Below are 14,624 nucleotides of genomic sequence, written 5' to 3' on the forward strand. Positions count from 1 at the left end.
CATATGGTGATGACATACGGAGCTAAGTACCTTTTGCGCGCACAAAACACTGCGTTTTTTGAGCGCGAAAAACACACACACGCTCGTGTAAATCCAGCCTTACACTTTCAGATTACCCCTAGGAACAACGGTGAGTACTTGCTAGAGGGTCTGAAATTCTGTAGTCTTGACCACAGGACAATCCCATCCAGTGGACAGGAAACCTGACTGGGTGTGTGGAGAGGGGTGTCCTTTTTTTTTTATATCAGGTTTCCAGTCCAGCAAATGGGATGTCGCTCCAGGAGTGCTGTCATAGGTGAAAGGGTAAAAGTTCCTCTGCAGATTTGGCCTTAAACCTTGCATTGCCCTAAAATCTATGCAGCTTTTTCTCCCCCGTAGTGTATAAATAAGGCTTGGCAAAATATCATTCACTTGCATTGTACTTTGCACTTCTACATTCGGTGCAAGATTCTGCAACAAATGTGCTACGCGTGAACATGGTCCAACACCACATACAATATCCAAGGCTTTTTTTTTTTCTTCAGGTCTCTAACGGGAATCTAGTCTATATTTAAGGAGTCCAATCCAAATGTGATTTAGAGAACTCAAATATACAAACTTGGTTCTCTTGCACTTAAGACTGAGGCCAAGTAGGTTTTCAGTAGCTGAATACATGCAGTGAATATAATGAAGCCCGCACACAGGCTGCTAACAGCTATTGAAGCATCCCACTAGCAGAATTACAGTTTTCTAGGCAAATTTTAAATCCTACTTGGTTCTAGAGGGCTGTGCACATGTCAATAAGAGTATACAAAAGTGCTGCCTCAGCTCTTTAAAACAGTGGATGCTGAGAATCCTATCTTACAGAAGCAAATGGTAATAAGCCTGGGAAATGTCAGATTTGCCTGCTTCATTTTGCTAGCACCTTTTAAAGAGAAAAATTGATTGCTTTCTTGATGAAATTGGTTTAGAAAAAGCAAACACACATGCAAAAACTAAACTTTTTATTCAATTCGAAGAATAAAAAGGAACATTTTCCTCTGACTTAAGTGAGCTGATTAATTCCCTAAAAAAAAAAAAAAAAAAAAAAAAAGGACAAATAAAAAAACACAATGCAGCTGAAAACATAGGGAAACTGTGAATGTACAGACCGCAAACTTCTGCAATTACACACTGTCAAAAAAGGAGAAGAGTAAGAAAGCACAATATTAATTTAAATGAAAAATAAAGCAAAGCTTTGTAGTTGGCCAGATTTCCCCAGGGGCCAGAGAGTCAATGCTTATCAGAGCTTCTCAGAAGAGACAATTTTGATTAATATCAGGACCATCTGACTCAGTCTATTAAACCCCGAAGGAAAGTCTTCAGATAGAAAAGATAGGTCTTTGATTAATAATTCCTCCATATTGTCATTCCAAGCATTTGCAAAGTGTATAGCACATCTCCCCACTGCAAGCAGAGGCACACTGCGAAGGCAATAAGCCCCTGGTCTTCACAAGAGGAATAGGAGTCCCGTATCAGCTCGGAGCTCCTAGAACCTCTAAGTGTGTTAAATGGGGATGTGGGTGGGCATCCAATTGCTCAGCAGCAGCCAATTACTTCCATGGATGCTAATTAAGTTCTGGTTAAATGTAATTAAGCTTTCTTGTAAATTAGCATAAGAGAAGACTCAGGGAGTCAAGGATGAGAGTAACAATTAAAGATATTTACAATAGTTGCAGGCTAATGTACAAGATGTCACTTTCTAAGGTGAGACCAAGATGTGTTGTATGGGATGAGAGGAAGAGCTAACCATCGTGGCAGTGTCTACAGGAAATATTGTCTTGTGATCGGAAAGCTTGGTTTATTTTCATTTCTAAACATTAACAGGCTTTACAGATGAACTGAACTGAAGCTTCAACACAGTCCCCATTATCATATCCGGCTTCTTTACTAGTTTCTCCGGGAGAATAAGTCTTCTTGGGAGGACTACATTTAAACCGATAGAATTCAGGCTCCTTGAGAGGCCAGTTTCCGTATATTCATGATAAGACGTCTAGAGTATTCTTTGTAATCAACTGGTTTCACATCCATGGCTGTGGCCTTGATACGAGATTCATCCTTTCAAGGAAAGAAAAACACCGATTAAAAAGGGAGCCCAGTGCCAAGAGAGAGAAGAGGAAAAAAAACAAAAAAACAGACTACTCCTATTATGGTGGAGGTCTGGAAAGAATGTCAAGCCCCAATAGAAATCTTAAAAACAAAAGTAGAACTGAAAGGCAATAATAATTATAAATGTGCAAACTAGATATCCATACCAAATAGCCGATCGTTTACTATAGAGTATTAAGGACTTAAAAAAGGTCTTCCAAGTTGGATCCACTTCAGGCTTAGGCCTCATTCACACGAGCGTATCAGATTGACACGCGTGAATCTGGTCCGTGTGTGTTGCGTTATGCATCAGTGTGCTTTGCGAGTGGCATGCGTTGTTCACGCACTCGCAAAACACATCCTTTTTTTAAAAAAAATTTTTTCAATTGAATTGATGCGTAAATCACGCACCGCACACGGATGTGCATCCGTGTGCGGTGCGTGGCTTTCACACACCTATTGACTTTAATGGGTGTGTAATAACGCACCAATATAGGACATGCAATGAGTTTTTCACAGCGGAATCACGCATGTGTGAATGGCCCCATTGAAATCAATGGGTCCGTGCGCTGTGCATTGTTTCAACGCACAGCAAACGGACGTGATTCATGCTCGTTTGAATGAGGCCGAACACAAAAAAAAAGTCGGAATTTTGTGCATTTTTCACTAAAATGGTGGCCAACTGGTGGCCTTGGAGTTTTCTCCATTCACCCTCTTGATCCCCTCTTATTTTTGAACTAGAACATTTTAAGGTATCTTTTTTTCCAGTACATGTAGCAGAAGTTGTAATGAAGCACCACGAGTCTCACACCGCTTTGAGAAAAAGAATGGTTGTGCTGCTACATAAGGCGAAACAAGGACTAACAAGAAATTAAAGTGCCGACTGTGGTTAGGATGGGCAGAGGGAGGTGTAACCCGGCAATCCATCATAGAGATCCGTGTCAATCTAAATTAAGTCTTTAAATAGGTCAGATGTTAATAGGGGAATTCTACTTCATTGCCAGATTGCCCTGTTAGCGTTCTATTCACACTGTAAAATATTTAATAATCAGTTTCACAAAGAGCTTAGAAAGGCAAATGAATTTGGATCTACAAAAATTATACACCACATAAAAACAAGTAAAAGCCTAGATTATTCCAATTTAATGTGCAGTAAAGAACCACTTTGTTTTCCAAAGACTTAACAAGAGAGCAGTGGGAGCTGCAGAACTAGTAGGCATGTTATAAAATAATGCCTTTGTGCCAGCACCTAGGAGTCCTACAAGCACAGTTTGACTAGGTATAATTGATGTATATCTCTACCCCCTTATATTACAGTGTTTCGTGAGTCACATGCCTCGTTTGTAATGCAACCCAATGCCGAACACAAATTACTTCACATAAACCTAAAATAATGGATGACGGGTTAATTGAAAGCAGTGCTACAGGTCACCTAAGGCCATTAAAACCATTATTTTAATGGTAAAATGTGACATTTTGAATGTAGGACCACCTTTTTAGATGCAATGTGTGAATGCTATAGGGGTTCCAGTGTCTCTTGATGCCTCTTTAATAGTAAACCTAATAAAAGGTTGTTACTGTATACACAGTACATTTATAGCCTTTGTTTGTAAGTTGAACAGTTTTTGCTTAAGAAAAAAACGCTCCCATGCTACAAAATTGGCCCTGGTCCAGGTCATTAGCAAGCAAAACCGACTTTGATGGGTAGGTACAATAATCCTGTCTGAAATTTTGATATGCAAGATGCCCGGCTAGTAATGGCACCCAGCTCAGAGAATCCTGCTTACTAACGTAAAGGAGTCCTCTCCTCAACCTATCCATAGACATCCTATGCATATAAGATATCCTTACTGCATATGGTGGGGAGATCTATTAATGCAATCATGGCGTAACACAGTAAAACAGTTTGTACTATGTCCTAATACATATGGGACAGAAATACTCCTAGTCTAGTGTAATCAGATGTAGTCCGGTTTTAACCCCTTCCCGCTCCTGGACGTACTATTAGGTCATGGCAGCTATATCGTTCGCGCTCCATGACCTAATAGTACGTCTCGGGAGTAACGGCCGTTACGGCCGTCCTCCCGACACATACAGGAGCTGTGACAGCTGCTGTCTCGTACAGCAGCTGCCGCAGCTCCTACAGCGGGGACCGATCGCTGTGTCCCCGCTGATTAACCCTTTAAAAGCCGCGTTCTATAGAGGTCGCGGCTTTTTAGGGGTTAAGCTGCAATCGCCGGCCTGCTACGCGACAGCGGCCGGCGATGAGGACTATGGCAACCGGACACCAAACAATGGAGTCCGGCTATGCCATAGACGGAAGCCTAGTGGGTAGCTGACAGTTCTAATACACTGCACTACGCATGTAGTGAAGTATTAGAATTGCGATCAGGGCCTCCTGCCCTCAAGTCCCCTAATGGGACAAAGTAATAAAGTTAAAAAAAAGTTAAAAAAAAGGATATGTAAAAATAAGAAAATAAAAGTTTTAAAAAAGTATTAAAAGTAAAAATCCCCCTTTTTACCTTATCAGTCCTTTATTATTAATAAAAATATATAAACAAATAAACTATACATAATTGGTATCGCCGCGTCCGTAACGGCCTGAACTACAAAATTATTTCGTTATTTATCCCGCGCGGTGAATGCCGTAAAATAAAATAATAATAAACCGTACCACAATCACAATTGTTTGGTCACTTCACCTCCCAAAAAATGGACTAAAAAGAGATCAAAAAGTCGCATGTACCGAAAAATAGTACTGATCGAAACTACAGTTCGTTACGCAAAAAATAAGTCCTCGCACGGCTTTATTGATTGAAAAATAAAAACGTTCTGGCTCTTAGAATAAGGTAACACAAAAAGTGAATGATTTTTTACAAAACGTATTTTATTGTGCAAAGCCATAAGACATAAAAAAAAACTATAAACATCTGGTATCGCCGTAATCGTATCGCCCCGCAGAATAAAGTGAATGTGTCATTTATAGCGCACGGTGAACGCTGTAAAAAAAAATAAAAATAGAATATAAAAACAATAGTAGAATTGCTGTTTTTTAGTCACCACGCCACCTAAAAATAGAATAAAAACTGATCAAAAAGCCGCATGCACCCCAAGAAAACTACAATTAATTCCTCAAGGGGTCTAGTTTCCAAATTGGGGTCACTTTTGGGGGGTTCCCAATGTTTTGGCACCACAAGACCTCTTCAAACAGGACATGGTGCCTAATAAAAAAGAGGCCTCAAAATCCCCTAGGTGCGCCTTTGCTTCGGAGGCCGGCGCTTCAGTCCATTACCGCACTAGGGCCACATGTGGGATATTTCTCTAAACTGCAGAATCTGGGCAATAAGTATTGAGTTGCGTTTCTCTGATAAATCCTTTGGTGTTTTTCTGACAAAAAAAATAATGTAAATTTCACCTCTACTTTGCTCTAAATTCCTGTGAAACACCTAAAGGGTTCATAAACTTTCTAAATGCTGTTGTGAATACTTTGAGGGGTCTAGTTTCTAAAATGGGGTGTTTGATAGGGGTTTCTAATATATGGGCCCCTCAAAGCAACTTCAGAACTGAACTGTAACCTAAAAAAAATAAATAAATGAGGCAATACTTCGCTTCTTACATTATACTGATAATGAGCCGTGCCCACCCCGAGATTACCCCAGTTTTGACCGTTTGTATAAACGGAGACCCCTATTAGACCGTTTCAGTGCCCGGTTTTCCCAAGCATACACCCCAAGAAGTGTATTTCTATTGATGAGTCCCTGGTACATTTTAAAGGGAGGGTTCAATTCCGCGAGTACCTGCCGGGTAAGAGGGCAAGGTATGGCGTGAAGATGTATAAGCTGTGTGAGAGTGCATCAGGGTATACCTACAGGTTTAGGATATATGAAGGAAAGGCCACCCCCAAACCGGACTGCATCCTGGACTACAATAGGTACATGGGAGGGATGGACTTGTAAGATCAAGTTCTGAAGCCCTACAGCGCCATGCTGTGAGGTATAAGAAGCTGGCCGGGCACATCATACAGATGGCATTGTACAATGTGTACGTGCTACATCGATGTGCAGGCCAGAGGGGAACTTTCCTGGAATTTCAAGAGGTGTTTATCAAGAACCTATTCTTTAGGGACCAAGAAGGGGGGGGGCACCCAGTACTTCTGGAAGCGGGGCCACACACATCGTACCAGGGCAACACTTTCCAGGAGAAGTTCCCCAAACTGGCAAGAAGGGAAAAAGTCAAAAGAGGTGCAAAGTCTGCTATAAGAGGGCGATAAGGGATGACACAATATATCAATGTGACACATGTCCCGAATAACCAGAGCTCTGTATGAAAGAGTGTTTTAAAATTTATCATACATCCCTTGGTTTATAATTTACCCCTATTTTACTTACCCTGATTCACTCCGCACAGCTTATCCCCCCTAGTCTTTCCCCTCTGGGCCCTGCTGTGTGCCCAGGCAGCTGATAACAGCCACATGTAGGGTATTGCCATACCCGGGAGAACCCACATTACAGTTTATGGGGTGTAGGTCTCCGGTCAAAATGCTCACTACACCTCTAGATGAATGCCTTAAGGGTGTAGTTTTTAAAACGGGGTCACTTCTTGCGGGTTTCAACTGTACTGGTACCTCAGGGGCTTCTGCATACATGACTTCGCACTAGAAAATCCCGAGTAGGCCAAATGGTGGTCCTTTCCTTCTGAAACCCTCCCATGGGCCCAAACGGCAGTTTTTCACCACAAATGGGGTATTGCGGGACTCAGAACAAATTGTGCAACAGAATGGGGTATTTTATTTCTTGTGGAAATAAGAAATTTTCAGCCAAAACTACATATTATTTGAAAAAAATAATTATTTTTAATTCCCAGCCCAATTCAAATAAGTTCTGTGAAAAAACTATGGGGTTAAAATGGTCACAACACCCATAAATGAATTCCTTGAGGGGTGTAGTTTCCAAAATGGGGTCATTTGTGGTTGGTTTCTATTGCTTTGATACCTCTGGGGCTCTGCAAATGCGACATGGCACCCGAAAACCAAACCAGCAAAATCTGCACTCCAAAGAACACACAGCGCTCCTTCCCTTCTGAGGCCTCCCATGGGCCCAAACGGCGATTTATCGAAACAAATGGGGTAATGCTGCACTCAGGAGAAATTGGGCAACAAAATGGGGTATTTTGTTCCCTGTGAAAATAAGAAATTTTGATAAAAAAAATGACATCTTATTGGAAAAAATTTCATTTTTTTCATTTCACAGCCCAATTCAAATAGGTGCTGTGAAAAAACGGTGTGGTCAAAATTGTAACAACAACCATATTTGAATTCCTTGAGGGGAGTAGTTTCCAAAATGGGGTCACTTCTGGTGGGTTTCCATTGCTTTGATACCTCTGAGGTTCTGCAAATGCGACATGGCACCCGCAAACCAATCCAGCAAAATCTGGACTCCAACAAACACATAGCGCTCCTTTCCTTCAGAGCCCTCCCATGGGCCCAAACGGCAGTTTATCACCACAAATGGGGTATTGCCATACTGAGGACAAATTGGGCAACAGAATGGGGTATTTTGTTCCGTGTGAAAATAAGAAATTTTGATCACAAATGACATTTTATTGGAAAAAATTACATTTTTTTCATTTCACAGCCCAATTCAAATACGTGCTGTGAAAAAACTGTGCGGTCAAAATGGTAACAACAACCATAAATGAATTCCTTGAGGGGTGTAGTTTCCAAAATGGGGTCACTATTGGGGGATTCCTACTGTTTTGGCACCTCAACACCTCTTCAAACCTGGCATGCTGCCTAAAATATATTCTAATAAAAAAGAGGACTCAAAATGCACTAGGTGCTTCTTTGCTTCTAGGGCTTGTGTTTTATTCCACGAGCGCAGTAGGGCCACATGTGGGACATTTCTAAAAACTGCAGAATGTGGACAATACATATTTAGTAGTGTTTCTCTGGTAAAACCTTCTGTGTTACAGAAAAAAAATTGAATAAAATTGAAATTCAGCAAGAAAAATGAAATTTGCCAATTTCACCTCCACTTTGCTTTAATTCCTGTGAAATGCCTGAAGGGTTAAAAAAAACTTTCTAAATGCTGTTTTGAATACTTTGAGGGGTCTAGTTTTTAAAATGGGGTGTTTTATCAGGGTTTCTAATACATAGGCCCCTCAAAGCCACTTCAGAACTCAAGAGGTACCTTAAAAAAAAGGCTTTTTACATTTTCTTAAAAATATGAGAAATTGCTGTTTATGTTCTAAGCCTTGTAACGTCCAAGAAAAATAAAAGAATGTTCAAAAAACGATGCTCATCTAAAGTAGACATATGGGAAATGTGAACTAGCAACTATTTTGGGTGGTATAACAGATGCATTTCAATTCTGAAAAATGCTATTTTTTCAAAATTTTCTCTAAATTTTGCAATTTTTCACCAATAAACACTGAATATATCGACCAAATTTTACCACGAGCATGAAGCCCAATGTGTCACGAGAAAACAATCTCAGAATCGCTTGGATAGGTTTAAGCATTCCGACGTTATTACCACATAAAGTGAAATATGTCAGATTTGAAAAAATGGGCTCTGAGCCTTAAGGCCAAAACAAGGCTGCGTCCTTAAGGGGTTAAACGACGATAATATGGCTGCATATTATGGTCTAAATTACACAGTCATAACACACAGACTTCCGTGTTTCAACTGAAGATACATGGGGGGGGGGGGGTCCCGGTGTCACAAGCTGTGACAAAGATTCTGAAATGAGGCTGTTTTACAAGCACTCTTGAATATAATCTTTTATTTGAGAGCTTATATTAAGATCTAGAGCTCAAAGCCAAAATATAGTCATTGCTATGTAGACATGCCAAGAGTGGAAGTTCATACGATGCCACCTAAACAGTTTTCTATCTAAAACTAAGAGTAGGCGGTACTTCTGATTAAAGCAATTAAAATAAATCTTGGAAGCTACAGAGATAAAAACAACTGGGTAAAATTGACACACACATTTGTAACTTGCTGCAAGCTGGAACATTACACTCAGCCCACACATGTACCGGGAACGTGAAGCTGGAACAGCCTGCTAATGCTAGGTGGCCTTTCCTGGAATTCATTTGTATGGAAGGCTTAAAGAGGCTCTGTTACATTATAAGTGCCCTGTCTCCAACATAATGTGATCGGCGCTATAATGTAGGTGACAGTGATGCTTTTTATTTAGAAAAATTATCTATTTTAAACCACTTTATGAGCGATTTTTAGCTTTATGCTAATAACGCTGACTGGTCACTGATTGGTCAGCGTCATACACTCCTCTGTACAACGCCCACTTGGTCGAAAGTAAAAACACGCCCAGTTGGGCATTAAGAAACTCATTAGCATATAGCTAATAAAGTGGTTAAAAATAGATAGTTTTTCTAAATAAAAAGCATTACTGTCACCTACATTACAGCGCCCATCTCCTTATGTAGGAGATAGGGCACTTATAATGTGGTGATAGAGTCTCTAACTATTTTAACCCCTTCCCCCTGCTGGCATTCTGGGCCCTAATGTCCATGCCATTTTTTAGATTTTTCCATTGTCACATTCGAAGAGCTGTAACTTTTTTATTTTTGCGTCGGCATAGCTGTATAAGGTCTTGTTTTTTGCGGGACGACTTGCAGTTTTTATTGGTACCATTTGAGAGTAGATGCGACTTTTTGATCACTTTCTATCACATTTTTTTTAAGTCAGGATTAACAGAAAACAGCAATTTTTCCATTGTTTTTTATTTTATTTTTTACGGCGTTCACAGTGCGGGTTAAATAATGTAACAGCTTTATAGTCGGGGTCGTTACGGACGCGGCGATACCAAATATGTGTAACTTTTTTGCTTTATTGTAGTTTTTTTTAATAGTAAAGCATTTTGTAAGGGGAAAAGCTGGGTTTTTCATTTTTTTTTTTTCACTTTTTTTTTTTATTAACTTTATTAAACTTTTTTTACTTTTTTACTAGTCCCACTAGGGGACTTCCCTATCCTCCGATCGCTATTATAATACACTGCAATACTTTTGTATTGCAGTGTATTACTGCCTGTCCGTTTAAAACGGACAGGCATCTGCTAGGTCATGCCTGCGGCATGATCTAGCAGGCATTCGCTGCAGGCAGACCTGGGGGTCTTTATTAGACCCCCGGCTGCCATAGAAGACACAGACACTCGGCGATTTTATCGCCGGGTGTCAGTGAGATGAGAGGGAGCTCCCTCCCTCTCTCCAAAACCATTCAGATGCGGTGCTCGCTATTGTGCACCGCATCTGAAGGGTTAAACAGGTGAGATCGATACTAATATCGATCTCACCCGGCAGAGCAGGGACGCCCCCAGCCCTCAGCTGCTTCTGGCAGCTGAGAGCAGGGAGATTTCACGGCTCCCTGCTCTGTTTACTTTATTCTACAGCAGCGACGTAGTTTGTCGGCGCTCTAGAATAAAGCCCACTAATGACCGCCGTAAAAAGACGTATCGGCGGTCATTAAGGGGTTAATACATATGGGCACAACTTCTACAATCGATTATTAACTAAACTTTGCCAGAATATGTCCACATGGCCTAATTGCAAATTGGGGGAAATCCGTATGAGAATAAATACATGTGTTGATTTAGCACCGACACAAAAGTCACGCTTCGGATAAGTCTCTTGGCGCTGCCCGATGGTATGTTGGTATCTCAAAGACTTAGTAAATCATAAATCATTTGAACATGTGTATAGCCTGAAAAAGAAGCCAATTTGGCTTCGAAACACGTCGTTGCACATCTGAAACGTAGTCTCTGAGTGGGGGTTAAAATAGATAAAAAAAGACCGCCAAAAGTAGAAAAACATCACGTTAAAACTTGGATTTAAGCTCATAATTCGTGCTCTTTTTTTAATTTATTTTTTTAACAGACCATGGTACATTGGTATTCTCATGCAGGATGTGGTTAAGGGGCATGGTGTGCGCAAATGATACTTCAAGACAAGTGGTGTCGAAAAGCAAATTAATCATAACAATATAAAACCTGCTCGCTCTTCATGTACGTCACTATATTTTGTCCGGGCAAAAGAGGGTTAGGTTAGAGGTAGCACTAGAGTGCAGGGGAGCAGCAATATGATCGTGTACGCAGGAAGTTTATGCATAATCTGTAGGAGGCAGCGACGAGCAAATCCAAGTAGATCGGCATTCGTTGTTCAATCACATCACATTATTGAGACCTCTGAGAGCGTCTCAGTTGTCTGAGTAACACTAAGGGGCCGGAACCTTAATCCGAAAGCCTGTCAGTGTGCGAACTGAGCATTCAGAAGCCTATTGGTCAGAGGTAAGCAGAGCGTCCAGAGGCAGTTATGGTTACCATGGAGCGCAGGAGGTAGGCTACAGAGGCCTGGAAGGTTCAGAACTAGGTAAATACACTGTTGAGCAAGTGTGATTAACTACGGAGGCCGGGATAGCTCAAACCTGAACACGTGCGTTATTCCCTAGTGCATATGATAGTCGCCCGCGTCCCTTGGTGGCAGCGATAGGATCAAAATAAAAACTTGATCAAAACAGGGAAAAAAAGGAGAAGACAAGCGGAAAGAGAGAAAGGATTACTTCTTTAGACATACAAATGGTGTATGGAAATGGTATGTGTGAAGTTTTTCATGTTGGCGTGCTCACTAGGGACTCATGGCTTTGAGATTGGCAAGTGTTAAGGGTACGACAGAACAATGTAGAAGCTATATAAAAGTCTCGGTGATCTCATTGAGGCCGCTTGGTACCAGTGTGTTCAATTTATATATCCAAAGAAAAAAAACTATGTTTGCAGAGGCATTCAAATCTGTTTGGCTGATCCTCTGCAATCCAATCGATAGGGGTTATACTATAGCAGTTAAAATCTCCTTTGGTCTCAGCCGCCGTGCTTGGAAATGCTGTGCTGCAGAACCTTCTTGTCATACTTTGACCTAGGCTTGTTTAATCTGCAATGGAGGGGCTGTTTTGTCCTTTCTACATACTGAATTTAATATGCAGTTTATTAGTTCAATTACAAAATTGTGAAGCGCATATTAAAAACTTTTTTATTCTAAATGTTTCACCTGTGCTAATAGAAAATACATCTTGGTTATGAGGAATTGTCTTGCAGCAAAGGCAGCGCGGCAATGTCACATAAAGCTGCCGGTCTTACTTTTTTTTTTTATTCTTATTTAACCCCTTAGTGACCACTAATACGCCTTTTTACGTGATTCACTAATGGGCTTTAGGCTAGGCTGACGCCTTTTCACGTCAGCCTAGTCTAAGTCCTGCACGGGTCTCCCGTGCAGGCAGGAGCCGGGGCTCTGCTGTCTGATGACAGCTGAGCTCCTGCTCCAACGCCCGCGATCGAAGTTTACTTCGATCGCGGCCGTTTAACCCGTTAAATGCCGCCGTCAATAGCGACCGCGGCATTTAATTTTGTTTACAGAGGGAGTGCGCTCCCTCTGTCACCCATCGGCGGCCCGCGAATGCAATCGCGGGTCTCCGATGGGGTGTCATGGCAGCCGGGGGACTGATAAAAGCCCCCAGGTCTGCCCTGGACATATGCCTGTTAGGACGCGCCGGAGGCACGTCCTAACAGATTGCCTGTCAGATTTACACTGACAGGCAATAATGCTCTGGTATACGAAGTATACCAGAGCATTATAGCAGCGATCGGAACATCGCACAGTAAAGTCCCCTAGTGGGACTAATAAAATAAGTCATCAAAGTGAAATAAAGATTATTAATAAAAAGTACAGTAAAAAAATAAATAAAACCATTTTTTCCCATAAAAAGTGGTTTTATTTAGTAAAAGTGTAAAAAAAAAAAAAAGTACACATATGTGGTATCGCCGCGACCGTAATGACTCCATTAATAAAGTTAATATGTAATTTAAACCGCAAAGTGAACACCGTAAAAAAAAAAACGCAAAAAACTATGGCGAAATTGCAATTTTTTTCCATTGCCCCCCAAAAAAGTCATAATAAAAATGAATCAATAAGTCCCATTCACCCCAAAACAGTACCAATCAAAACTACGTCTTGTCCCGCAGAAAACAAGCCCAAAAAATCACTACATTGATGGAAAAATAAAAAAATTACGGCTCTTGGAAAGCGACGATGCAAAAACAAATAATTTTAGTTCAAAAGTGTTTTTATTGTGCAAAAGTCGTAAAACATAAAAAAACCTCCACATATGTGGTATCGCCGTAATCGTACCGACCCATAGAATAAAGGTAACATGTTATTTACGTCGCATAGTGAATGGCGTCAATTTAAAAACGCATAGAACAATGGCGGAATTTCAGTTTTTTTTTATAATCCCCCCCAAAAGGGTTAATAAAAGTTAATATAAAAATTATATGTACCCAAAAATGGTGCTATTAAAAAGCACAACTAATCCCGCAAAAAACAAGTCCTCATACAGCTATGTAGACGAAAAAATAAAAACGTTATAGCTCTTTGAATGCGACTATAGAAAAACGAATAAAATAGCTTGGTCATTAAGGCCTAAAATGGGCTGGTCACTAAGGGGTTAAAACTGATGGTTTGTTTGATTTCCAGTATTTGATGTGACTGGGAGCCAAAATGTTTCTAAATGTGTGGGCCCTCCAAAATGTAAGTAGGGGTTTGGCGATCTTTATCTACTCTAACCCGCACCTGAGGGTTATGTTTCATATGTGTGTATAGCCTGAGGAAGAAGCCGGTCCTGCCTTGAAACACGTCAACGCCACATCTTAAAATAAATTTGTGATTTACTAAGTGTTTGCGACACTTTATTACAGACCAACCTACCATCGGGCAGCACCAAGGGACTTCTGCAAACCGGCTTTGACTTTCTGCTATCTATTAACTTGTTCAAAGGACTTTACAACTAATGGAAGTTAGAAGTGTCTATATTCTACGTTGCAAACGTGGCCTAAATCCATAAGAATGCAGTCTGTCCTGTATATGGAACAAGTGGAGGGACATGACGCATTCTCAAACTTAGAGTAGAAAATTCTATACCGAATCTACCTGGACAGACCAAAAACATTTACATATACCAGTGATAGAGACCTGTGCCATTGCAGTTAAACTCCCTCTGCAGTTAAGCCAGGAGTACTGCACTTTTTTCAATAACCTTATAGCAACTTATTTAACCCCTTTAGGACACAGCCTGTTTTGGCCTTGTGGCACAGACGATTTTTTTCAAATCTGACGTGTCACTTTATGTGGTAATAACTCCGGAATGCTTTTACCTCTCCAAGCGATTCTGAGATTGTTTTGTCGTGACATATTGTACTTTGTGATAGTGGAAAAATTTGGTCGATAAATTCAATATTTATTCGTGAAAAACACCAAAATTTAGAGAACATTTGCAAAAATGTGAGTTTTTCTAAATGTAAATGTATCTGCTTGTAAAACAGATAGTTATACCACACAAAATAGTCACTAGTTACCATTTCCCATATGTCTACTTTAGATTGGCATCGTTTTTTTGAACATCCTTTTATTTTTCTAAGACATTACAAGGCTTAGAACTTTAGCAGCAAGTTCTC

General features: G+C 40.6%; 1 protein-coding gene across 1 annotated transcript in view; it reads right to left on the reverse strand.

The window, feature by feature from the left end:
* Positions 1 to 968: 968 nt before the first annotated feature.
* RPA1 (replication protein A1) overlaps positions 969 to 14,624 on the reverse strand; it is a 70,165-nt gene continuing 56,509 nt past the window's right edge. Inside the window, exon 17 of the mRNA XM_075854168.1 lies at positions 969 to 2,076. Coding sequence (XP_075710283.1) covers positions 1,966 to 2,076 — 111 coding nt within the window. The 3' untranslated portion in view covers positions 969 to 1,965. The remainder of the gene's footprint in view (positions 2,077 to 14,624) is intronic.

This window comes from Rhinoderma darwinii, chromosome 2 (assembly GCF_050947455.1).
Source record: "Rhinoderma darwinii isolate aRhiDar2 chromosome 2, aRhiDar2.hap1, whole genome shotgun sequence".
Lineage (NCBI taxonomy): Eukaryota > Metazoa > Chordata > Amphibia > Anura > Rhinodermatidae > Rhinoderma > Rhinoderma darwinii.